This window comes from Hypanus sabinus, chromosome 3 (assembly GCF_030144855.1).
Source record: "Hypanus sabinus isolate sHypSab1 chromosome 3, sHypSab1.hap1, whole genome shotgun sequence".
Classification (NCBI taxonomy): Eukaryota; Metazoa; Chordata; class Chondrichthyes; order Myliobatiformes; family Dasyatidae; genus Hypanus; species Hypanus sabinus.
This window is the reverse complement of record NC_082708.1, coordinates 50,476,511-50,503,289: the sequence shown is the minus strand read 5'-3', so window position 1 is coordinate 50,503,289 and position 26,779 is coordinate 50,476,511. Positions and strand designations below refer to the sequence as shown.

Here is a 26,779-nt window from a genome sequence, read left to right as displayed (position 1 = left end):
ATTGGTCATAATATAATTTGTAGGACCCTGACTAAAACCAGATCAAGCTTCTATTTATAGTAAGATATGATCTCCTTTCTGAATTTGTATTTTAAAGCAAGATTCTGGTGAATGATTTTTGTCATTTGATTGTGCCTTTATAAGTAAGTAGATTGAGTTAAACTGCTGTAGGATCCTGTAATGTGTTGGATTGTTTCTGGTTTCTCTTGGCATTTTCTGCATTTATTGTCTTGAATTTATTGGTCTTTTATTATTATTATTATTATTATTATTATTATTATTATTATTATTATTATTATTATGTTCTTCTTCTTTCGTGTCAGACACTATCTGAGGTATGGTATTTATATTCAGACACAAATATTTGGCCAGGCTCATTGACTTTTAAAGTGGTAAATGTTAGTGTTACAGTGTTTAAAGGGTAAAATATTAAATTTAGGCCCATAACTCTGATCTATATTCCCTAGAGATAAAAGTTTAAGTAATGTTTCAATTAAGGTCTTAAGATGGTAAAGGAATTTGAAAGGAATATTTGAAGATAAAATGTTTATTTAAGTAAAGAAATCCATAATAATTTTCCAATTCTTTATGACAGAAGAGTCAATTTGACCCATCACATTTACTGTATGCCAGCTCACCAAAACAATCAGATTTCTCTTTCCCATTCTCTCAATGTGAGCATTGACTCTACCCTGATTCCACTGTCATCCTTCCACATGAAGATTGATTTAAAGTAACCAAATAACTAATTATCCAGTAATCGAATCATAGAGTCATCAAAAATACAGTACAAAAAGAAAGTTCTTCGGCCCACCTAGTCCATGCCAAACTGTTATACTGCCTAGGCCCATCGATCTGCACCTGGACCACAAGCCTCCATACCCCTCCCCATTCATCTATGTATCCAAGTTTCTCTTAAATGTCCCAATCAAGTACACTTCAAGCACTTCCATTGGCAGCTCATTCCACACTCACACCATCCTCAGTGTGAAGAAGCTCCCCCTCAGATTCCACCTAAATATTTCACCTTTTCCCCATAACTTTTCACGTCCAGTTCCAGACTCCCTCAACCTGAGTGGAAAAAGCCTGCTTGCATTTATCTCATCTATTCACTTTACAATTTTGTATACCTCTATCAAACCTCCCCTTATTCTCCTAAGCTTCAGGGAAATATTTCATAACCTATTCAAGCTTTACCTATAACTACCTAATTACCTATAACTCAGGTCTTCACATACGAAGAAATACCCTTGTAAATTTTGTGATTGAAAACACTTTTTTCCATAGATGCTTCCTGGCCAGCTGAGTTCCTTCAGCATTTTGTGTGGGTTGCTTGAATTTCCAGCATCTGCAGATTTTCTCATTTGTAAATTTTGGCTTTATTTTGAGAGGAGTAGAATATAAAAAGCAAGAAGATAATGCTAAGGCTTTATAAGACAATTTTTAGACAATATTTAGAGTATTGTAACAGTTTTTGGCCCCATATCGAAGAAAGGCTGTGCTGGCATTGGAAAGTATCCAGAGGAAGTTTACCAATATGATCTCAGGAATGAAAGGGTTAACATATGAGGAGTGTTTGATGACTCTGAACCTATTTTCACTGGAATATAGAAGTCTGAGGAGGAGATTACATCGCAACCTATCAAATATTGAAGGGCCCAGATTGGGTGGATGTGGAAAGGATGTTTCGAACATTGGGGAAGTCTAGGATCAGAGCCTCAGAATAGCAGGTCACTTTAGAACAGAGATGAGGAGGAAATTGTTTAGCCAGTAGGTGGTGAATCTGTGGAACTCATGACCACAGATGGTTGTGGAGGGCAAGTCATTGTGTATATTTATAGCAGAGGTTGATAGGTTCTTGATTAGTAAGGGTATCCAAGGTTACAGGGAGAAGGCAGGAGAATGGGATTGAGAGGGATAATGATTGAATGATGGAGCAGACTCAATGGACCAAATAGTCTGATTCTGCTCCTATCTTTTAATATCTTATAATAGTTTATTTCTATTCCAATTATCCAAACAGTAATTCCATCAATAGATAAATACTTCAAAGCAATACCAGTATTTGAGAAAGGAAGCCAACTAATTACAAGAAAGCCTTCAGCAATTAATCCTTCACTGTATTACCAAGTAACTTCAAATGCACTGTAGGCAACTGTTAAATTTGAATACTAGAGAAATAGACAAGCTTGTTACAAGATCACAGATTTTAAAAAATGTGCTGGATTAGAAAACAGGAATATTTTAATGTATTTTCTGTACTTTCCAAAAAATTGTAAAGTCAGTTCACACCAATATACGCATGAACATATTTGTGTCATCTTAAATTAAGAAGACAAAGATTAAACATTCCATAGGTCAGGCAGATTTTGTTTGAGGAGAAATAAAGTTAGTTTCAGAATGATTAACTTTAGCCCGAACAGGGAAAAAATGCTAGGCAAATACTAAGAGGAATAAGAAACAAGAGGGCATCCGTAACAGGGTAGAAGGTGCAAAAGATTAACCATTGGCAATAGTAAAGAAAGACAAAAAGTGGGTGGTATGGGGACAAGTAGAGAGACAAGAGGTGGGTCTAAATGACAGGTCAGTGGAACATGAGAATCATTATTAGAGATTGCTGAGTTCTGCTCAAGGCCAGAACGCTGTTCCTCAAGTTTCTTTGGAGTAGTGTATGCAACAGGGGCTTAGAAATTACCATGACCTGGATGGCTAGCTTCTTAAGGGAATCACCCAGTCTGTACTTGGTTTCTACAATACAGAGCTGACTGTATCATGAACAAATAATACAGAACGCCAGAAGCAAGGAATAAGTAAGTTTCTCTTTAGTCTGTTCATTACCAGGACAATGGATAGAAAAAAACAGTAAAATAACAGATGCATGCCCTTTGATCTCCTCCTTTATTATCATCCAGAAACCCACACACCTCACACCACTCCCTCCAGGTGAAACAATAATTTACTTGCATAACTGTAATCAGTATTTAAGTTATATACAATGAACTGACCAAACACAGACTGGGTGAAATCTTTTTTTTTCCATAGATGATGCTGCCTGTTCTCCAGAATAATCTCCAACTTCATCTGCTTTTATTTCTGATTTCAAGCATGCACTGTTTGCTTCTTTTGTAGTTTAATTGGTTCTATGTGATTTAAGGTAAAGCAAACATTCAGTCATACTTTTGAGTGCAGTTTTGGTGTTAATCTGGCCATTAACTCTTATAATTCCAAACCCACCAAAGATACAGATATTTCTCTCATTTCCACAGTGCTTTGCTTTCTAAGACTAATCTTTGTCTCCTCTTTGGATTTACAGAAAGAATTTCAGCTGATAGGAAATCCTATTATTCATCTCTTCAGAACGTTTGAATTACAGCAATCATTTTTGTTTCCATTCTGTTGAACAAATATCGATATAATCCATAATCCTTCATACTGCAATCTCTTTCTCCTGTTCGTACTTTTTACATATATCCCATTCCTTTTATCAACTCCGTCCACTCACACTACATCACAAATTCAAGTGCCAAACTTACTCTTCCACAGATGCTAAACTTGAGGAATATTTTAGACCATAAGATATAGAAGCAGAATTAGGACATTTGATCCATCAAAAGTCTGTTCCACCATTTCACCATGTCTGATCCATTTTCCCCCCCAGTCTCTATCTCCTGCCTTCTTCCTGTATCCCTTCATGGCTTGACCAATCAAGAATCTATTAACCCCAGCCATAAATATTTGTAAAGACTTGGCTTCCATGAGTTACACAGACTTACCACTCTCTGGCTAAAGAAATTCCTCCTCAACTCCATTCTAAAAGGATGTTGCTGTATTCTGAGGCTGTATCCTCGGGTCCTAGACTCTCCCACCATAGAAAACATTCTCTCCACATCCACTCTATCAAGACCTTTTACCATTCGATAGATTTCAATTAGGTCACCCCTCATTCTTCTAAATTCTAGTGAATATGGGCCTAGAGCCATCAAATGCTCTTTATGTAACAAGCCAGTCAATCCTGGAATCATTTTTGTGAATCTCTTTTGAACCCTCTTCAGTTTCAGCAGATCCTTTCTAAGATGAGGAGCTCAAAACTGCTCTCAATACTCCAAGTGAGGCCTCACCAGAGCTTTATAAATTTTCAACATTACATCCTTGCTTTCATATTCTCAATCCCTTGAAATGAAAGTTAACATCACTTTTGCCTTCCTCATCACTGACTCAACCTGTAAGTTAACCTTAAGGGAATCCTGCACAAGGACTCCTAAGTTCCTTTGCACCTCCGATTTTGAATTTTCTCTTCATTTAGAAAACAATCATATTATTTCTTCTACCAAAGTGCATGATCTTACACTTCCCGATACTGTATTCCATCCACCATTTCTTTGCCCATTCTCCCAATCGAAGTCCTTCTGTAGTCTCCTTCCTCAAAACTACCTGCCCCTCCACCTATCTTCATATCATCTGCAAACTTTTACCTGCCTCTTTCTAAAAACCTCAGTCTTTTAGGCTGAAATTTATTACTATTTTACTCCCACTCCAATTTCTCCTTTTAACTATTTAGGGAGTATGACCACAAAGTCAATGGGGGCAAAATAATTATTGTGATTTTGTTAATTCCTTCTGCATTCAAAAACTGTCATGATCAATAGACAATCAAATTTTTACCTTGTGTATGCAGAATGCCATTTTATTTGCATATTCTTCTAATTAAAATATTTCCATATCCATATTAATATGCACAGCCTCTAATCTGGCAGTTAATGTGCCCAGCAATCTGTCTTGGATGATCTCCAGTTTCCTTCTATTAAACCTTTTGAAGGTGAACGTCACTCCCTACACCCTCTATCATGAACTCTATTTCCCAGCAGCTATCTCAATTTCACACCATAGCCACTGTCTCCAGTTGATATGATTTACCTTTCATTTAGAAAAGTTTTTAGCCTGATAGTCTCCTCATTACTCTAATTCTGTAAGGTTATGCCTAAAGTTTTTTTCTAGTTCCCTCCCCCCACCAATCTTACTCCCTTTGCCTCACCTGTGCTAGTTCAGTCTTTAGCCACTAAAGTTAGATCTCATTACATTGATATTACAGTCTTCTCCTTCCCTCTTATCCATATAACATATAACCATATAATAACCACAGCACAGAAACAGGCCATCTCGGCCCTCCTAGTCCATACTGAACACTTACTCTCGCCTAGTCCCACTGACCCGCACTCAGCCCATAACCTCCATTCCTTTCCTGTCCATATACCTAACCAATTTTACTTTTTTTTCCTCTTATCCTGTAAGATAATTAGTGCAAACTGCCTCTTTGATCAAGCTTTAATTAGTCAAATAAAAAACTTGGGTTAACGTTTGTAATAATTCATTCTTTAGAACTTAGAGGCAATTTTTTCTATATTCAAGGTACTATATAAAAACAAGTTGTCAACATTTTTGTTGTACTTATGCATTGAAAACCTATTGGATCAGTTTGAATTCCATGTGGTCATTGGCTATTCCTAACGAAAGCTGTTCCTCTCCTCATCCAGTCAAAATCCTCTTGTAGAAATAATGAAAGAAATCTTAAATTATAGCCATTCAAAACAATTAATTATATAAGCAGCAGTATTTATTTTGTGGCAGACATTCCAAAATAGTTTGTACAGATGATAGCAGTGTGCAGTTACACACAGTTTTATATTATACATTAATAGAACTCAATCAAAAGCTCAGAGGACAGAATCACAGAAGTTTACAGTGCAGAGGGAAACCACTTGGCCGATCACATCTCCAAAGCCTTTTTCTTACTGAGACATTAAACAATATATGTATTTGATTATTAACAGTTTTAATGTCATATTCTCTCCTTAATATATGACACTGTTGAAATTGGAGAAATTTCCATCTGGAGACAATTCTGCCAACATCAAGCTGTACACATTTAACAAAATAATCCCAGATAAACTGTACAATCTTGACCTATAATATATGTCAGAGGGACATCTTTGGCCCACACTTAGAAAATTTACACTTTAAAATCTGCGTTCCATGAACTGCAGTGTAAAAGAAGTCAGAACCCTCACTTCAACTAAAAACAATGTTACATCTGCTTTGTTTATTTCTAATGTATGAATTATGAATAAATACATTTAAAATAGTTAAAAATATGTAAGAATGGTCCATGTAACTGAAAGCTATTTTGGTGTACAAAAATTATTTAAGACAGAATGCTATTAATTTTACTTTCTCTTCCACACCTTATCAGAAATGAACATATACCTTCAGTCAAGGTGCTGTGCATTTATCGAATCATTAATTTGACTTCTCCGTATTCAAGCTTTGGGGCGAATATTTAGCTTTTGAGAAAGTTTGTGTCAAATGTCCAGACGTCGTTTCTAGCTGTGCATGGCATGTTCCTAAGCCACTCACCAGAACGCACTGCATCTCATAAACTGGTCTCACGAAGGAACATTGTCCCAATACTGTATGATTTTCTCTTGGTGCACGCAGGCATGCTTATCATCCTTGATGCATTTGGAGAAACATTAGCCTCCAGAAAATAACATATTCCATGAATTTCCTTCGGGAAGTTTTCTGGGAGGTCACTCTGCGAGCGTGGAATAAACGTAAAGTTCTCATCTCCTTTTAATATCCTATATTCCAGATAAGGAGCAAAGAGTTAAACAAAACAAGACAAGTTCACTATCTGCCTTAATTATCATTCACTAGCCTGCAAACAATTGAATGGCATTGATTAACCAACATTTAACACTGTTTATGATTAGCATAACAGAGCAATTAAAATCAAGGCTTAATTTGTGCAGTTCTGATCACCACATAGGAAGGATATGATTGTGTTGGAGAGAGTGCGGAGGAGATTCACCAGGATGTTGCCTGGATTGGAGCTTTATGGTTACAAGAAGAGACTGCATAGAGTAAAGAAGGCTGAGGGATGATCTGGTAGAGATATCCGGTGTAAGATTAGGAGTGGGGTAGGTAGGGTAGTAAAAATATTTTTCCCATAGTTAGGATGTCAAAGTCGAAAGGAAACGGTTTAATTTGATAAGTAATGGGGATCTGATGGGGGAGTTTTTTTCACACTGAGGATGGTTAAAGTCTAGAATGCACTACCAGAAGAGGCAGTAAACTCATAACACTTGAGAAATTTCCAGACAAGTGCATGAGTGTCTGAGGTGATTATGTATCTAACACAGTAAATGGGATTATAGCAAGTAGGTAAAATGAGTAGTGTGGTATGGTGAGACAAAGGGACTGCTTCTGTGCTAGAAGACTCTATTACTGAAAACTAAAGCAAAACAATCTACCTGCCAGGAATGTGAAATAAAAACAGAACATACTGAAAGTTTACAACAGGTCAGGCAGCATTTCTGGTGTTTGAGGAATAGTTAATGGTTCAATTACCATACAGCAGAAACCAGAGGACAAACTGGAAGAGAAGTCCCATGGAAGCACTGCATGGAAGGGAGACTCAACGATAAAAAGGACAATGGTGAAGGCAGCCATGAGACAAGAATAATAAGGTCAGTCTGAAGGCTGGATAAGTGGATGATGCACCATCAATAACTCACTCTGAGATGTAAGGCGAGATATCGGCTTTTATTGACTGGAAGAAGGAACCAGGAGTGAGTGACCATCATATTACATCCTGGAGACTGAGGGCAGGGCTCAGGCCTCAGATCGCCTTTATCCAGGGGTCTGGAAGAAGGAACCGGGAGTGAGTGACCATCATACTACACCCTGGAGACTGAGAGGCCGGGCTCAGGCCTCAGATCGCCTTTATCCAGGGGTCTGTGGGAGGAGCCACAGGAGCAGTCAGCAGGGGGCGTGTCCAGACAGGTATATGTAGTTCACCACAGTGGAATAAGCAGGACTATTGTCTTAAATTATCAAAGATAAATAAAATGGTGATGAAAGTCTGAAATAATAAAATAGGAAACCATTGGAAATGCTAATTAGCTGATAAGTTGAACTCCAGGTTTGATTTGAAAGACAGTAATGTGTGTGCAGTAAGGCCTTGAGTAATGGTGAGATTGACAGAAGGGTGTAAATGGCTCAGGACAGAGTGGTCAGAGTTAAATAGGAATGAAAGATAACAGTGACAGGCTGCCAGAAGCCTGGGCTGAACTCACAGGCTGGATGGAGGTGTTCTATTGAAAGGACACCCCTGATCTTGCAATGTAACAAAGGTCACACTGTAAGGCAGTAAACAACATGTACTAAAGTGAGTCAAAATGGGGAAATTGTAAGCCGGGTGTGCAGCATCAATGGAAAGAGAAGCAGTTAAGGTTTCATGTCAGAAACTCTATCAGAATTCACTGCTTTCTCTGAAGTGTTTGGGGCCTGTACATGGAGATGGGTGGAGATAAAGAGCAAATAGAAACATAGACAACCTACAGCACAATACAGGCCCTTTGGCCCACAAAGCTGTGCCAGACATGTCCCTACCTTAGAAATTACCCAGGGTTACCCACAGCCCTCTGTTTTTCTAAGCTCCATGTACCTATCCAGGAGTCTCTTAAAAGACCCTTTCATATCTACAAATGTTGTATTTTTCCTTTAGTATATATTTTCATGGGATGAGGACATTACTAATAAAGCCAATGTTCTCCCTCTAAACAGTGGCTTACTAGATGATTTCCAATGGCAGTTACAAGTCATTCACATTATTGTTGGCCTGGGGTCCAATACAGGCCCAACCGGGAAAAGAATAGAATTTAAAAACAATGAAGCCAGTGGACAAACAGAAAGGCAAAGAAGTTGATCATTCTTTTGAGGCAGATAAAGCTATAAGGAATTTATTAAGATGGTGACAAAAGAGACTGCAGATGCTGGATTAAGGAGCAATGCAGAGGATGCTGAAAGAATCCAGTGGTTCAGGGAAATCTTTAGAGGGAAATGAATAGTTGACAAGTAGGATCAAGACCCTCCATGGACCAAATATCTAAGGATAATGAATTCTTACTCAGATAGACCTCTACGGCAATCTAAGATGGTCATCATTGTTGATACTAGCTTTTTTTTTCTAGGTTTATTTCATTTTTTGATTTAATTTTCCCAGCTGGTGTTTTGGGATACCAATTCATGACATTGAATGAATAGTGCAGGCTTCTGTATATCAGTCCAGTGGTTTAAATGCTGTGCTAATAAAACTGTACTGTTGGTTGGGAGCCAGGAATGTTTGTCAACTGACATGAAAGAATCCCTAGAAACAGGCTCTTCAAAATGCTGAAAGTGGAGGCAAAGATTTGTTCCATGATCGCCATTAAATTTAGAGAAGCACAAGGTGGAGAGTCTGGACTTGCGGGGGTGCACTGATTATAAATTCATATAAGGGGGAATGGGATGGGACAGGCGTTGGTGGTAGTGGTGGGGAGGACATAATGAAATAGTTAAGACCATAGAGAACTTGAAAACAAGGACGAGCATTTTACAGTATAAATATAACATAATAAGGTGCTTGTACAGTCAAACTCAGAGGTAGCAAAGTCATCAGTCAGGGTTCCAGCAGCAGAAAAGCTGAGGGGAAAACAAAGTTGGTGATTTATGGAGGTGCAAGTGGACACTGTTACCGATGGAACAGGTGTAAAATGAGATCATAGTACCATCAAACTCACTGGGTTTCCAGCATTTTGCTAAGCTTTTTACACTATCCTGAAGTATGAGTTGAATAGGGGAAAATGAATTTCCAGAAGGGATCACCCTTGCCTTCCCTACTGTTAGCTTTGAAATTTCCTGCTTATTTGACATTGTACATCAGATAAAAACAAGGTGGGTTTTGAAGAGAGATTATTCTCTGGCAATATATAGGCATAACTCCATGGAATAGAGGAAGATGTGATAGTCAGCTATGTTTAAAGCTGCAACCATGTCGAAAGCAGTGAGAAGTGATATTTTACACAAATCATCAACTCTGTTTCTTTGCTAATGAAATCAATGATTGCAGGTGGAAATAGATAGCAAAGTAGTTTGCATTTATTCCATATACCAGTGCATGATAATAAATTTACAAATGCTCCTGTATCATTGTGAGGCACAACAGGTTGAGCAACGTTCTTCATTGCACTCTGCGCCTTTACTCTGTTATGAATTCACATGCAGCTCAAAGGAAGATAAAACACTGCTGATCAGAATTCAAAATATCATCATGTACCGTCTACAGGATGCACTGTAGCATCCCAACAAGACTCCCAGACAGAACCTTCCAACTCACAACCTTTGACAATTAAAGGACAAGGGTAGCAAAGGAATTTGGAAGTTATCCTGCAAACCACTCACCGTCCTGACTTGGACATAATTGCCATTTGTTGCCGTTGTTAGGTCAAAATCCTAGAACTCCCTCCACATTAGCATTATACGCATACTCACACCTGGTGGGCTGCAGCTTATTAGGGTCAGGCAATGAAATGCTGGCTCAGCCCACAAAACCAGCACACAAATATTCTTTAAAAATCCGATGCAGGGAATTGTTTAATATTTAACCTACAGAACATCAGATCTCCACTAATTCACTGCATTTAACAGTTTGCATTGAGTTGAACAGATAAATATCCCATTATTTTATGAGGGCTCATTGCAAAGCTTCAATTATGAAATTAAATTACAAGTTCTCTGCCTGTTTAAAATATAACCTAGGACACTGTGACCTATTGTGCAAAATGAACTGCAATATTTATCCTCCCTATCAGGGGAAGTAAAAGTACAATTCTGCTTGATGCACAAAAGATACTAGGGTACTAGAAAGTCAGGCAGGGAAGCCAACTCACTAGATCCTCACATGAGTTACATAACTTGGTGGGTATCATGGGCCACCTTAAAACGATGAACTGATATTCGCACTACTTGGTCAGAAAGTTAGACAAAAATTAGATACCCCAATTAAGATAGGTTCTTAAAAATATGGAGGGTGTTATGAGTCTCCTAACTTTCATTTTTCCTTCATGTTTTTTCCACATAGTTATTGCAAGTTTTGGTGGATTTTGGCATAATTAATTGAGATATATTTGTTGTTACTAGTTTTTTCTTCATTGTTATTGTGTTTTGACAATTGCTTTGTATTAAGCATGACAATTGTTCAACTGAAATAAAATTAGTAAATATCATCTGTATAATTGACAGAACAAGATTATTTTTATGTAAGGAATTTTAGGCAGTCTGCTCCAAGGAAGTGAAAGACTGTATGTATAGATATTGCAAATTTGGTTCAATTTCCTTTTTTGGCATCCAGTCACAAGCAGAAAAAATTGTTTTGAGGTGTGGCTATCAGGAAGAGTATAAGCATAACTCCAATACGGTTAGCCAGCATCTCTGGGATGTGCACATCATCTGCAAAGTCAGTATTCATTGCCCATCCCTAGTTAGCTTTCAGAAGAGGGCAATGCTTTGAAATATCGCAGTTCATTTCAAGAGAAATGATTGCAGTTCCACAGTGTTGTTACATTAGGATCTGCATAATTTTCACTGAATGATAACAAAAACATGCAACATACATCCAAGTAGGCTTAGAGAGGTAATTGTAGGCGATAATGTTCCTATATACCTAGCAAAGTCTTACAAGTAGAAGGTTTTGTGAGGCCACCAAATTTGTAGCCATTGGTCATCTATTTTGGAATAACTATTGGATAATTAGTAAAGTATACAAAGTAGAATTGAGGACTTACACAAGAGTAAAGCTTAAGTCTGCAAATTAACTTTGTTTTGGTCAATGTTTGCATCAAATAAAAAAATACATGTGGTATTGAAATGAAAAGTTATAAATGTGGATGCCTTTTGATGTATTTATGTTAAGTCTTTCAACTTTTCTATGTGCTCTATTTTGGCACTAAAACAAAGCATTTTCATTCTCCTGAGTGGCAATCAAGTCTCTGATCTGACATGCTTTAGGATTGACTGCACATGTTGCTCATTATATTATATTCCAAAGTGTCCATCTCATGTCCCAAAATGAACGTGGCATAATCTAATGTTTAGATCATTAATTAACTAAGGACAAAAGGAATGTCAAACTAATTGCAATGATTAAAATAACCAAAACCTGGCTGAGGTACAGATTGATTTGCTGAAAATTGATTTTCAAATGTCAAAGTAATTAGATGCACTGCCTTTTCCCATTCTCAAAGAAGTGGATGTTAGCAGGAAGCAATTAGTCCTGTAAGGCTTCATCAGACTTGTTGTTAGAAGTGTGTTATAAAATATTCAAAATGGATTAACGAAAATACTTACTTGATTTTTACAGTTTTCTGTTATGGGTTACTGGAGGCTGATTTCATTAATGAAGTGGATTGAAATCTGCATCAGGTTGCCTACAGTAAGACTTTCTATTAGACATGCAGTTAAGTGGAAAATCCAATTAGAGTTCAAAGCACAATGAGCTGTATTTCTACCAGATCTTATCATAGAACCCAACATTTATTGGCATTCAGTGCAGATCAGTCTGACTTGCCCAGTGCTTTAACAAAGCGCATAATAACAAGGGAGTTGCCATATGTTGAGCTTACATTGAGGATTAAGGTAACTTGTAAAAGAGTGGGCAAGCTTTTTTACATAAAAGAATGCCAATATTCTTTATGATCAAATGTCATTTGCTGGAAATTTAAACCACATAATTGAACTCTTAACAAAAGGATTGTAGGTCTTTCAAAGTTGATCACAAGAGTGACAAAAATATTCTTTGTAAATATTCTGATTCAAGTTTCTTCAGAGGTCCCTAGTGGAACCTTTGTTTTACAGATTAGAACATTAATGAAATCCGAGAGAAACATGGCGTTGGGGTAATGCTTAGCCAAATCTGCCAGGAATCAAACAAGTTACCACAGAAAACGAGGAAAGGTGTATGGGGTGACATGACTGCTCCACTCCTTAGTCTCGCACTTGACTCCACCAACCACCATTGCCACTGCTACATGGCAATCCACCTATGAAAACATTACAAACTTACTGATGTACCTTAGGAAGCTTCCAGGAAGTCCTGCAACAGTGAAGCTAAGAAGGAGAACTGAAGTAACAAAGAAATACAGAAGAGACTTCAGATGCTGGAATTTGGAGCACCACTCAGCAGGTCAGGCAGCATCTATGGAGGGGAATTCATTTTCTTGCAGGCATACTTATGGATTATTGACTATGCCTGCAAGAAAATGTATCTTGGGGTTGTATATGATGATATATATGTACTTTGATAATAAATTTACTTGGAACTCTGAACTTTGAAATGGACAGTTGACCCTTTAGGTCAGGATCCACCATCAGGACCGAAAGACAAAGAGATAGCCTTTATTAAATGATGGAGGAAAGGGGTGGAGTGAGGTCTAGCAAACAATCAGTGGATCCAGTTAACGGGGAAGGGTGGTGATAGGTAAATGAGGATGGGAATGATGACGGAAACTGGGAGGTGATAGGTGGAAGTGACAAAGGGCCGAAGATGATGGACTCTGATAGGAGAGGTTGGTGGAGACAGGAATAAAGGGACAGAGTGGGGAAGGGAACTGGTGGGAAGAGTGTGCAGATGATGGGCAGAGGGAAAGGGAAATGGTGATAAGCAGAGGGAGTGGGGAAACATTGGTCACTTGGATCAGGAGGAGAGAGAAAAACAGAAGGAGAACAATGAGGAAAAGGGACAGAGGGACTGATTACCAGAGGTTTGGGAACTCCAGGTTGGACACCGGCCAAGCAGAATAGATAGAGCATGAATGCTTGATGAAGTCATTCTCTGGTTTATGTGAGGTCACATTGATATAGACGAGACTGCACAGGAGCACTGGATTCACATGTGAAGGACTGCTTCACCTAGAAGGAATGTTTGTTTTGCCAGTCAGGATCTCCCAATGGCTAGCCATTTAAGTTCCAACCCACATGCCCACATTGATACATCTGTCCATAGCCTCTTCCACTGCAATATCACAGCCAAATGAAAAATAAAGGAACTCATACTCCAACTGGGCAGTTTCCAACCCAGTGGCATGAAAACTGAAAACTCAAACTTCTTGTAACTGCTCCTACTCTGTCCTTTTTGGCAATTATTTCATTTCCTTCGCCTTTTCCCTCTCCTCCTGATCAAATTGATGCCCGTCACCCTATGTCGTTCTCCCCCACCATCTGCCCTTCACCCATACATTTCTCTCACTGGTTCGCCTCCTCATCTCCTCCCCTTTGCCCATGCTCCATCATCCTTTCCTGTCACACTCATCACCTTCAGCCATTTGTCGCCTCTACCACTCACCTCCCAGCTACTGATGTCATTCCCACCCTTATTTGCCTATGCCCCTCCTCACCTGGATCCACCTATCAGCTGCCAGTCCTTGTTCCACATTTTCCCACCATCTCTTCCCCTGGCTCTCTCTTGCTATCTTCCAGTACAGTTGAAGGATCTTGGCCCAAAACATCAACTGTCTATTTCGCACTGAAGATATTGCCTGACCAGCTGAGTTCCTCCAGTGCCTCTTGTGTTGCTGAAGCAAAAAAGAATTTGCCCTTACAACAAATAAGAAAACCTACTCTAGTGCAGGGACCCTTCAGTTAACGGTAAGAGTCCATGGCGTAAAAAGGCTGGAAACTCCTAATTTAGAGCTTACTAAAAGGGAGAAAATTGAAAATGAAATTTACATGATTAATTTTGAATGTCAAGAGATCTTTACATTTGGTATCACTTTCAGTTTGATAATGTGTACTAATGATACAAGAAGCAAGTAAAGTCATTTTGTTCTTACTATCAGCTGGCAATGATTAATTATTACTTATTTCTATACACTTCCAGATTGAATTTCAAGCCCTGGGATCTAAAAGCCTCATTAAAGAGCCCACCCTTGATTATGCTCTCCTGTGTGACTGAGCCAAGACGCACATTGTACTTACTGGTAGGTTGTGGGACTGACATTAATGCGGCGTGGTTGACTTCCTGATTCAAACTTGCTGGCCAGAGTGACGTTGTTTCCAAACAAGCAATAACGAGGCATTTTCACACCAACGACTCCTGCCAGGACAGAGCCAGAATGGATCCCAATCCGTAACTGTAATTACAATATACTTTTTTAAATTCTTGCATGGGAGACAACTTGTATCACCACCAGGCACAGCACAACAGAACAGGATTCTAACAGAAATTAACTAACTACAAGCACACAAGATAACAAACAGAAATAGATTTGCTCTCTAGCCTCTGTACTTTGGGAAGCAAGGAATAATCTCTGGTGTTTATTTTCAACAACCTGATATTATGCTACTAAAAGGATAAATAATCTAAACATTGTTCCATCTTATGGTTGACTTAGCTTTATTTCTTAATTTCCCAATAGCCAAATGGGCACCAGTTATTTGAAGTGTGGTCTAGTTGAAACAACTGAAACATACTCGCGTTTATGGTTCCTGAGCTCTAACTAGTCCCTGTGATCAGAATCCAGCTGCTGCCAGCAGCGCATTAATGGGCATGCACTGTGTTACCTTCTGGAGGTTGTCCTGAAAAAGCAACCAGGGGGATTCCAGTCACAAAGAACTCATGTTAACATCATGAGAGGAAGACAGGGCTAGGTCCTAAGCTAAGTATCTTATACTTCCTTCCAGTACATTAAATTTTCCACTTGTTCCCTCCAGACAGAATCGAAAACCCCCAACAGTACAGATGGGATCATGAAGCCAGGTCTATATGCAATCTCTCTCCACATTCCACTCAGTGAAAGGATAGTCATCTAGTGCCAACAGAGGCGATGTTGTCTCACTGTGTATTATGCAGTGTAGCTCCACTGTAATTTTAAAAAGCATTTGCTCTGACAATCATAAGTATTGCCTTAGAATATCCACCAACATTACAAAGAGAGAATTAGTGATGGGAAGGTTCGGTTGAGTGATTACCATTCATCATCTGAACCCCTAACTTCCTTGTTAGATTATGATTTGGTCAGCGGTTTTTGGTTATTCCAGATTTTCCACCTGTCTACCTGGTCAGGAAGATCCAGCAGTAAAATCATCATTAGCTCATACAGGTACCTGGAATACCTAAAATGGTCATCTTGGTGACATATCAGACAATTTCATTGACAGCTGGAAGGAAAAGCCAAGTTGAAAGGATATTACAGCTCTTACAGCAGTCGATATGTCTGAATAGGAGACCCTGTGACCAACTGAGGCCGGGTTTTGTAAAAAAAAACTCATCATGTTCCAGAGGCAACTCAAACATGTGCCTATGTGGAGAATATGGGGTTTTTACACCACCAGTAGTGACTTTTAGGTAAGTCTGGAGGGGAGAGAATAGAATAGGGGAATGTGATCACGAGCTGGCCAAATCTGAGGAGGTATTGCCGTTGAGCCGTTCTGCTTTCCCACTGTAACTTCTGCATTTCTTGTATTACCCAATCTATAATAATCTGCTGCATCTTTGTCACAAACCTTTCAAGCAAAAGAAAAATTTACCCTCAGCACTGCATAATGGCAGCTACACTCTGACATAAACATGACCTTCTGGGGTGAAACTAGCCTCAAGGCTGCAGTGTGAAAATGCCAATCTAATTGAATGATTTTTCTAAATGAAATGATTTCAGACTGCTGAGTTTATTGCATGTGAATCTTTTAACAACCCTGGCTCCATTTTGTGCTAGAAATAAATATTCCAATGACAAAAATTGTCAGTCATTCACATTTTGTTTTAGTCAGATCAATGCTCATTACTCCAGAATGCGGCAACAGCAACAGAAAACTAAATAGAAGCACGGCTAGTATTAACATACAGGCACATGCAAGATGACATACAATCCAATTTAAGATAGTGCCCTTGGTAAAATGGATTATAATTGAAAAGTAAGGTCACATTTGCTGCAATGTGTCACAACATGAAATGATGATGAGCTAATTTCTCCACTGAAAGTCCAGTGAAAGGCAGACAGTTTTAGTCAATCAAAGCTACCGTTATGTAAATCACTTAAGTTGGAAAGCAGTAGTAACTCAGCACTGATAACACTACTCCCAGAAAAGATACTGTATCTAGGAAGCAGGCTTGCACAAGTGCCAAGAATCTATGAACCCGTAACCTAGCTACTGAACATGAATTTAACTGCATTAACACTGAATATGTCAGGGTCCCGTACTTTAATTGATAGACCGTGAAGAAAACATAGGCTCTCATAATTAAGCATTTTTATCAGAAGAGCATAGAAGCACTGGGTATCGTTGATGCTGCATCTAATTGGACTTGTGCATGGTGAATAACTCAGATAAATAACAATTGTCGAGATAGGTTTGCTGCTATTGTTTTTGGGAACATACATCAATGTATAAAAAAGACTTGTATTTTAAATTTTTAAATGTTGTCTTTATTAACAGAGAATATCAAATATGCAAAGGTGGTACATGACTGTCATCTTTTGAGCTCTGGATGTAAAAGTGTTTGTGTAGAAGAGGTGATATATTCAAAATCTCAGAAACCATTCTCAGTGTCTGTCTATTTGTAATGCAAAATGTGCTGTGTCCATTTCCCATTATAAATGGATAAACAATGTGCCGGTAGGGTGGGAAGGAAGTATGCCTCTCACTATATCAGGTTTCTGTTGAGGGAGACCAGCTATGTCCCTGGAGCTCCGTGATCAACATCAATTTGGATGATGAACATCAATTTTGTCTCAGAAAAAATAAAATTACAATTTTGGATTTATAGATAATTCCCACACTCTACTGCCTGACTTGTATCACTTCAACTTTTCAATGAGAATTGGCAGACAAACCTCCAGGCACTATGAGACATTGTTATAACAAGAACCAATTCTGTTCCCATATCCTGGGGTCTAAGTTTCAAAGCTGCTTTAATAAAGCTATGTGTTTAGTATGTATATTAAAGGATGTTTACTTGTAACAAATAAACCCCATCCTCTTCTATAAACTCAGAACCTCCCAATATAATACTTAACATCAATCAAAAATTAACTCATGAAAAATTGTCATTTAAGAATGGACATGTTCAAATTTCATTGGTGGGTCTAAGACATAGAACCATAGAACCATAGGACATTATAGCGCAGAAACAGGCCTTTTGGCCCTTCTTGGCTGTGCCAAACCATTTTTCTGCCTAGTCCCACTTGACCTGAGACTCCATACACCTCTCATTCATGTACCTGTTCAAGTTTTTTTTTATTTTAAAAGTGAGCCTGCATTTACCACTTCATCTGGCAGCTCATTTCACACTCGCACCACTCTCTATGCCCACCCCCCATGTTCCCTTCAAACTTTTCCCCCTTCACCCTCAACACATGTCCTCTGTTTTTTTTCTCCCCTAGCCTCAGTGGAAAAAGCCTGCTTGCATTCACTCTATCTATACCCATCATAATTTTATATACCTCTATCAAATCTCCCCTCATTCTTGTACGCTCCAGTGAATAAAGTCCTAACCTTTTCAACCTTTCTCTGTAACTCAGTTTCTCAAGTCCTGGCAACATCATTGTAAACCTTCTCTGCACTCTTTCAACCTTATTAATATCCTTCCTATAATTCGGTAACCAAAACTGCACACAATACTCCAAATTTGGCCTCACCAATGCCTTATACAACCTCACCATAACATTCCTACTCTTATACTCAATACTTTGATTTATAAGGGCCAATGTACCAAAAGCTCTCTTTCCTACCCTATCTACCTGTGACAATTTCATGTATCAATGGTCCAAATGCTTAGAAGTCCTTGGTAGATTCAGATTTTAAAGGGTGGAAATTTGAATGGATCATGGTCCAGAGCGCCTCAGCTGTCAGGCACACCTCAACCCTATACATGCACCTCCTGAACACAGATTTTAAATGTCTAGCCAGTAAGATTTCAACCAGTTTATGCTATTGTTACCAACAAATTTCCGACCAAAATTCCTTCTCTGCCAAGGTTATGTTATCTACACAAACCCCTTTCTCTTAAGAACTGTTTAGACTCCATAATGCAGTTCTCCGAAAACACTGAAGCAGCACTGTTACCTTGGCAACATTTCTAAGATTAGCCAGAAAATCTTAAACAGAAGCTTTCCAGTTCCGATCTATTCTCTGTGCATGCAAGAATTTTTTTTCTGCTAGAAGGAACAGAACTGCATTCTTGAAAATGAAATGTACAGTAGATAATGTTTAAGAAAGATCCAAATATTTTATTTATCTGTACAGTGCAGCTTTATAGATTCATAGAGTAATTGATTCAGGCCATTCAGCCCATCTCATCCATGCTAACATCGGTGGTCACCAAGCTACTCACATTTTACCCATATTCCTCTAAATCCCTCCTGTCAGTGTGTATCCAGCTGTCTTTTAAATGTTATTATAGCTGCTGTAATCACTTTCTCTGGCACCTCATTCCTTATACGTACCACTGACTGCATGAAGAAGTTACCCCTTGGGCCCTTTTTAAATCTTTCACCTCTCATCTTAAACCTTTGCCCTCTAATTTTTGTTCCACTTCTCTGGGACAAAGAACTATGTGCATGGATACTATTTATGCCCCTCATGGTTAACCCTCAATCTTCTGTACTCCATGAAATAAAACCCTAACCCTCCCAAAATTTCCCTATAATTTGGGCCCTTGAGCTACGGCAATATCCTCATAAACCTTCTCTGCATTCTTTCCTTTTCCATTAGTTTCTACATAGAGGAATACAGAGTACAAGAAAGTATATATAAAAGGTCAGAAAAGATTTTAAAAACTACCAGTTACATTATATCTGTTCATAATAACAATTACATTACCCCATATTCATATAAGTTAATCAATAGTTATATTGAACTTATTTATTACAAAAGAAAAAAAAGAGTCTAACCCCTACCAAGACCGAAGCTGTTCATTAAGGGGAAAAGAAGGTAAAATAGCTTCTCATATAATAAAAATTAATAATAGCCAGTTTAAATCTGAGTTTAAACAACAAATTGAAGGTTTTGAAAATAATTCAGAAAAGGTCCCCACAATGTTTGAAAGTCTTGACGAGATTCAGAAATTGAACAACGAATCTTCTCTAAATCTAAACATGACATAACGTCGCATAATCATTGAGCATGAGAAGGAGGAAAATCATCTTTCCATTTAAACAAATGCATCCTCCTAGCTACAAGAGAGCTAAAGGCCAAAATATGTAAATCAGATGCCTTCAGCTTAATATCTTGTCCTGCAACAATACCAAATAAGGCCGTCAGAGGGTTAGGCTTAAAATTGACTTTAAAAAGTAAGCAAAAAGTTTGAAAAACTTCCTTCCAGCATTTTTCAAAATTCAGACAAGTCCAAAACATATGAATTAATGAAGCTTCTGCATTATTACATCTGTCACAGTAGGGAGATATATCTGAATAAAAATGAGATAGCTTATCCTTAGTCATATGAGCTCTATGTACCACCTTAAGTTGTATGAGGGAATGACGAGCACATAGCGATGAAGTATTAACCAGTTTAAAAATTTCATTCCAAGTTTCCTCAGATATTGATGTCTGTAAATCTTGTTCCCAGAGATTCTTAAATGTAAAATGTCTGGAGGTTTATCCTTACCTAATTTTAGGTTATATTACTGGGCAGTTAATATACGATACCTTACATTTTGGCTATACTATATTAATCGTGTAGATTGTCCAGTATGGGTTTAACTTGTAAACACATTTTCTATTATTTCTCTTCTTGGACCCTCACTTCCTTTACCTGTAAGTAAACTAACTGATAATTTAATAGTTAAACATACTCTGAGGATCTGGATACAATTTAGAAAACACTTCGGTTATTTGAGATTTTCCCTTTCAAGCCCCATTTATTCTAATTTTTTTTAAACCCTCTATGACTGATTTAGTTTTTAAGGAATTGGGCAGGTTGGGTATTAAATGTTTTTGGGATCTGTTTGTCGGAGGAAACCTTTGTTCATTTGAGCAATTGTCGGCTAAATACAGTTTACCCAAAACTCACTTTTTTAGATATAGGCGTATACAAATTAGAGACTTTTTAAGATCTCAATTATGTCCATTCCCTATAAGCTCAGATAGGAACTTACTAGATGTAATTTTTAGTTTGACACCTTTTCATATTTATGGTATGTTACTGGAGACGAGGAATGTTCCTTTAGACAAAATTAAGAATCTCTGCACTCTTTCCAGTTTAATGACATCTTTCCTATAAAATGAGGGATCAAAACTGTATACAGTACTCCAAGTGCAATCTCACCAACACCATGTACAAGTGCAACATACAGTCCCAAATCCCAGATTCAATGCCTGGCTGAAAACAGTCAGCAAGCCTTCTTGACCACCACCTACTGGTAATGCCACTTTCAGTAATCCATTTACTTTTAGTCCTAGTTTCCTCTGTTCCACAACCCTCACCAAGACCCAACCATGCACTGTGTAAGTTCTATCCTGGTTTAGCATACCAAAATGCAACATTTCACCCTTATATAAATTGAAAAGCATTTGCCAATCCTCAACCCACATACCCAGCTGATCAACATGCCCCTGTAATTTTCTTCGTTGTCAATGATATAAGCTATTTTAGAAAATTCCTCAAATTTAGTAATTATACCTTATACATGTATGTCCAAAATGTTCACATAAATAATGAACAACAAAGCTCCCAGCACTGACTAGTGGCGCATGACTACTGAAAGGCCTTCAGTCTGAGAAACAATCTTCAGCCACCCTTCCCTGCCATCATTAATGTTTGTACCCAGGCTTTGAAGAGTGAATAGGCACACACAATGACATGAGTGTATAAAGCTGCTTGTAAACTGGTTACCTTATCAGTAGCATTCTGTGCATGTCCTGTTTTTAAACTCTCTCACAAAGAAACATCTTTTCCACATCCAACTTGTTAAAGAGCCTTCATGATCTCACATATTTCAATCAAGTCCCCTTTTGTCAAAGTGCACACAAACTCACCCATTCTAGGTGTAGCTTTCTCTGAAGTACTGCCATCATAAATAAGAAGACCTACATTAAAGATTGATTAACTAAAGCTTAACTTTACTTATCATATGTACATTGAAAATCTAAATATACAGTGAAATTTATTATCTCTGTCAATGATCAACACAGTCTAAGATGTGCTGGGGACAGCCCACAAGTGTCATCACGGTTCTGAAGTTAACCTGACATACCCATAACGTATTAACCCTAACTTATACACCATTGTAACGTGGAAGGAAGCCAGTGCGTGCAGAAGAAACCCACCTGGTAATGAGGGGAACATACAAACTCTGTAAAGATGACGGCAGGAATTGAACCCCAATCTTACAGCTAACCCTGTAAAGCATTACGCTAACCCACTACACTACCATGTTGTATTGTATGCAAAGTACTGCACACGTGATCTTACCAATGCCTAGGTAAACAGTTTTGTAACCTCACTACTTTTATATTGATTCCCCAACAATAGATGATAATATTCTGTTGGCTTTCCTATTATTTATTGTACTAGACTTCCAGAAATCACACAGTAGAAGACAACTACTTCACCAGCAGCTTGAGATTACATTGTGACAGCCTGCTCGCTCTTTGAATCCTAGCTACAATCTTTAAAGTTAAGCAGGAACAGTGAGGACATTTATCATCTCCCACTCTGGATTAAAGATCATGACGCATCTCAATTGTCAAACCAGTTTTCGGTTTTCATAAAACATAGAACACTACAGCCTAGTACAACCCCTTTGGCCCATAATGTTGTGCCAACTTTTTAACTTACTCTAAAATCAATCTAACCTTTCCGTCCTACATAGCTTTGCATTGTCTATCATCCATGTGCCTACAGAAGAATTTCTTAAATGCCCCCAATGCACCCATAAGACCATAAGAAATAGGAGCAGAATAGGCCACCTGCCCATTGAGTCTGTTCCGCCATTCAATCATGGCTGATCCTTTTTTTTCAATCTCCTCCTCAACCCCATTTCCCGGCCTTCTCCCCGTAGCCTTTGATAGCATGTCCAATCAAGACCCTATTAATCTCTACTTTTAATACACCCACTGACCTGGCCTCCACAGCTGCATGTAGCAACAAATTCCACAAATTCACCACCCTTTGGCTAAAGAAATTTCTGCACATCTTTGTTTTGAAAGGGCACCCCTCTATCCTGAGGCTATGCCCTCTTGTCCTAGATTCTCCCATCATGGGAATCATCCTCTCCACATCTACTCTGTCTAGGCCTTTCAACATTTGAAAGGTTTCAATGAGATCCCCCCTCATCCCTTTGAATTTCAGCAAATACAGACCCAGAGCCATCAAACGTTCCTCGTATGATAATCCTTTCATTCCTGGAATCATCCTTGTGAACCTCCTCCAGACCCACTCCAATGCCAGCACATCTTTTCTAAGATGAGGGGCCCAAAACTGTTCACAAGGTGAGGCCTCCCCAGTGCCTTATAAAACCTCAGCATCTCATCCTTGCTCTTGTATTCTAGACCTCTTGAAATGTGTGCTAACATGACACTTGCCTTCCTCACCAACGACTCAACCTACAAGTTAACCTTCAAGGTGTTCTGTACATGGACTCCCAAGTCCCTCTGCATCTTGGATTCCTGGATTTTCTCCACATTTAGAAAATAGCCTGCACATTTGTTTCTACTACCAAAGTGCAAGACCATGCATTTTCCAACATTGTATTTCATTTGCCACTTCCGTGTCCATTCTCCTAATCTGTCCTTCTGCATCCTACCTGTTTCCTCAACACCACCTGCCCCTCCACCAATCTTCATAGCATCCGCAAACTTGGCAACAAAGCCATCTATTCCATCATCTAAATCATTGGTATACAGCATTAAAAAGAAGTGATCCCAACACCAACCCCTGCAGAACACCACTAGTCACAGGCAGCCAACCAGAAAAGGATCCTTTTATTCCCACTCGCTGCCTCCTACCAATCAGCCAATGCTCTAACCATGTTAGTAAATTTCCTGTAATACCATGGGCTCTTAACTTGTGCACCTTGTCAAAGGCTGGGCATTTCATGTACTCACTGTTCCGTATGTTAAAAATGGTTCTGACACTCTCCCTATACTTTTCTCCAAAACATCTTAAAATGATGCCCCCTAATGAATACATATAAATGAAACTATCAAATCATCTCTCATTGTTTCACTTCTCCTGAATCTTTTTGCTGGTTAACAACAATAATTTCTGAGAGTTTTCCTTTCTTTGGAATTGATGGCTTATAGGAAGAGACTGCAGAACAATGAGAATCTCAGCAATCCCTGTCAATTTAAATATTTCCTTTTTCCCCACCAAAATAGACCATTTTTCTTTTAACCATACTATAGACCAATTGCTAAACCTTAACCCAACTCTATTCCTTTATACTCTCCTTCATAATTTATTTTCTTAAGCATCTTTGCATCTTCACACATATTGGGGATACTGGGCTGATGGCTGGAAATGTAGAGGAGGAATCAGAGTTGCTCTATTTTTTAAATGTTTCTAGGAAGGCATAGTGATGGAGGGAGTACAGCTGCTGCCACACAGCACTGAAGACCCAGGTTCAAACATTGTCTTCAATGCTGACAGCATGGATTTCCTCCAGATGCTCCAACTTAATCCCAAAGTTGTGCAGGTCGGTAGATTAATTGGCTTAGTGTGTACGTGAGTGGTGAAATTCAAGGGAAGTTGAAGGGAATGTGGAAGATACAACAAAAATGGAATTAATGTAGGGTTAATATAAATGGGTGGTTGATGGACTCAGTAGGCCGAAGGGCTTGTTTCCCATTGCATATTTCCATAACTCTATTTTAAATTTCAACTTCAGTATTTTTTTGGAAATATAAATTATTGTCATCATAACCCTATGATGCCAATAACATTTGGATGCGAATGCAGATAAAAGTGACATAATTAGTCTAATTCATCGCAGAGTCTAGTCAGCAAAAATATTTTATCACACACCTGCTAAATGCTATCTTTCATTTAATCAGTTCACTGCAGGGTTATTAAAATTAATGGACTTGTCACATTTGTTTGGATAGAAATACAAAGCAGATAATTGTATATTCAATGCAGTCAGCTGCTTCATTCCTAAACTGGTAAACACATTTACTGGACCTTAATTACCAGTTCAGTAAGGCTGAATTGCAAATGCTGTCTTGCTCTTCCCTAATGAGGCAATATTCATTATATGCTACTACAGCTAGAAATTATCTCATTATTTAGAGACACGGCAAACATGCTATTTTCTTTATTTCTAAAAGATACTTCAAGAAGATATAAACAAATATTACAAACTCATGTAAACACTACTTTTTTACTTTAATATTTTAATATCTTATTGTAATTTTCACCCATTTGTCATTTCTATTTTCATATCACAATGTTTCAGATTCAAAATCAGTCTCCTCACCTAAAGGTTCTCTTTAACACAAGAAAACTGCGGTGTGTAACACTAAAAGGTCAAGTGCTTCCTCTTCTGCAGTATAGTATTGCTACATACTGTCATCAGAAATTAAATTTTAGGTAATTTAGGGTTGATTCATTTTGATTTGATTCATGATTTGATTTTATCAGAAAACTCCGGCTGTTTGCCTGACTCCTCGGTGGTTGCTCACGATGGAGGTGAAGTCCATTTCTGTTTTGCTTTGTTACTTCAATATTCTGTTGGATTTTCATCAGCTTCTTCCAGGAGGTCAGGTTTCTGCACAAGGCAAGGAGGAGGGGAACAGAGGCAACCTCGCCTCCACAACTAGCTTGTCATTTAACTCTAAGGGCAACGCACAAGGCCTCCCCAAAAATGGTAAAACTGAACTCCCGGACATCCTGCTACGACTTCCTAGAAATGTGTGCATTTTAATGTACTCCATCCAAATAAGTTCCCCTTCTACTAAAAACAAGAGTAGATGAAGTAAAGGTTGAGATCCACTGATTCCTTGGAGTTTGTTTATTGTTTAGCTGTACATTGACTCATCTAGTCATGATGCCTGCTGTTCAATTTGACATTAATTTTATGTAGAATATACAAGTGTACACCACAGGAACTGGCTTGTCAGCCCACCATCTCTGTACTACCAATGATACCAATCTAACCAATTCCATCTGCCTGCACATGGCCTGTAACCCTGTATGTTCAAATATCTGTCTTAATGCCTCTTAAACATTGCTGTTGTATCTGCTTCTAACACTTGCCCAAAGTGACAAAAGCATAAGGCTCTAACACAGAAGAAATGGAATAGATGGAGCTATCTGTAAAATCTGGGTATTTATTTTAGCCCGAATATGAGTACCTATAAAATCAAAATCAGAACCACCCTGGTTCTTCCGGCACTATTTTGCATTTCAATTAAACAGAAACTATGACTTTTATTTATACTTCAAATTTTTAATCTGGCAGAGACATCCCAAAGCACTTCAGAGACTATGGTTGAGTCATGGAAGGCAATAACAGATCAGCGTCGTGTCCAACGTATTCTGGAAAGATTTTGGAATATTTGCTGACAGTATAGGAGGCAAAAATATGGTAGACTACCTCTAGCATATGTGAGAGGGCAGCTAATTTCTTGTGGGACTACATTCACATTAGGTGCCAGATCTGGGGATGTGGGAAAGAAAGAAAAGGCCGGCTGCCATCAACCAAGGAAGAGGGCTCAGCAGGCAAAATCAGGTCTGGAAGTGAGGTCTCCAACAAGATTGGAACCAGTGATGGGAAGTCCATGTATAACTTGGGCTAGGAGCACAGATACTGCCTCTGCTCCTGTGGCACCATTGCAACGCAGCCTCCAATCAATTCCACCATCACTCACCTACTTTGCCAATAGCCAACTCCACTTTACGCTGTTTTAAGTTTCACGTTAGCTCCTACGGCTTGCATAAACAGTCAACTGTTAAACTGTGGCTGACACA

At 38.5% G+C, this 26,779-nt stretch overlaps 1 protein-coding gene across 1 annotated transcript in view; it reads right to left on the bottom strand.

Annotated features, from left to right (window-relative positions):
- Positions 1 to 5,718: 5,718 nt before the first annotated feature.
- Positions 5,719 to 26,779, bottom strand: part of gucy1a2 (guanylate cyclase 1, soluble, alpha 2) — a 162,791-nt gene continuing 141,730 nt past the window's right edge. Inside the window, exons 7-8 of the mRNA XM_059963306.1 lie at positions 14,848 to 15,002; positions 5,719 to 6,635 (exon numbers count right to left, since the gene is read on the bottom strand). Of these exons, the coding sequence (XP_059819289.1) occupies positions 6,428 to 6,635; positions 14,848 to 15,002 (363 nt within the window). The 3' untranslated portion in view covers positions 5,719 to 6,427. The remainder of the gene's footprint in view (positions 6,636 to 14,847; positions 15,003 to 26,779) is intronic.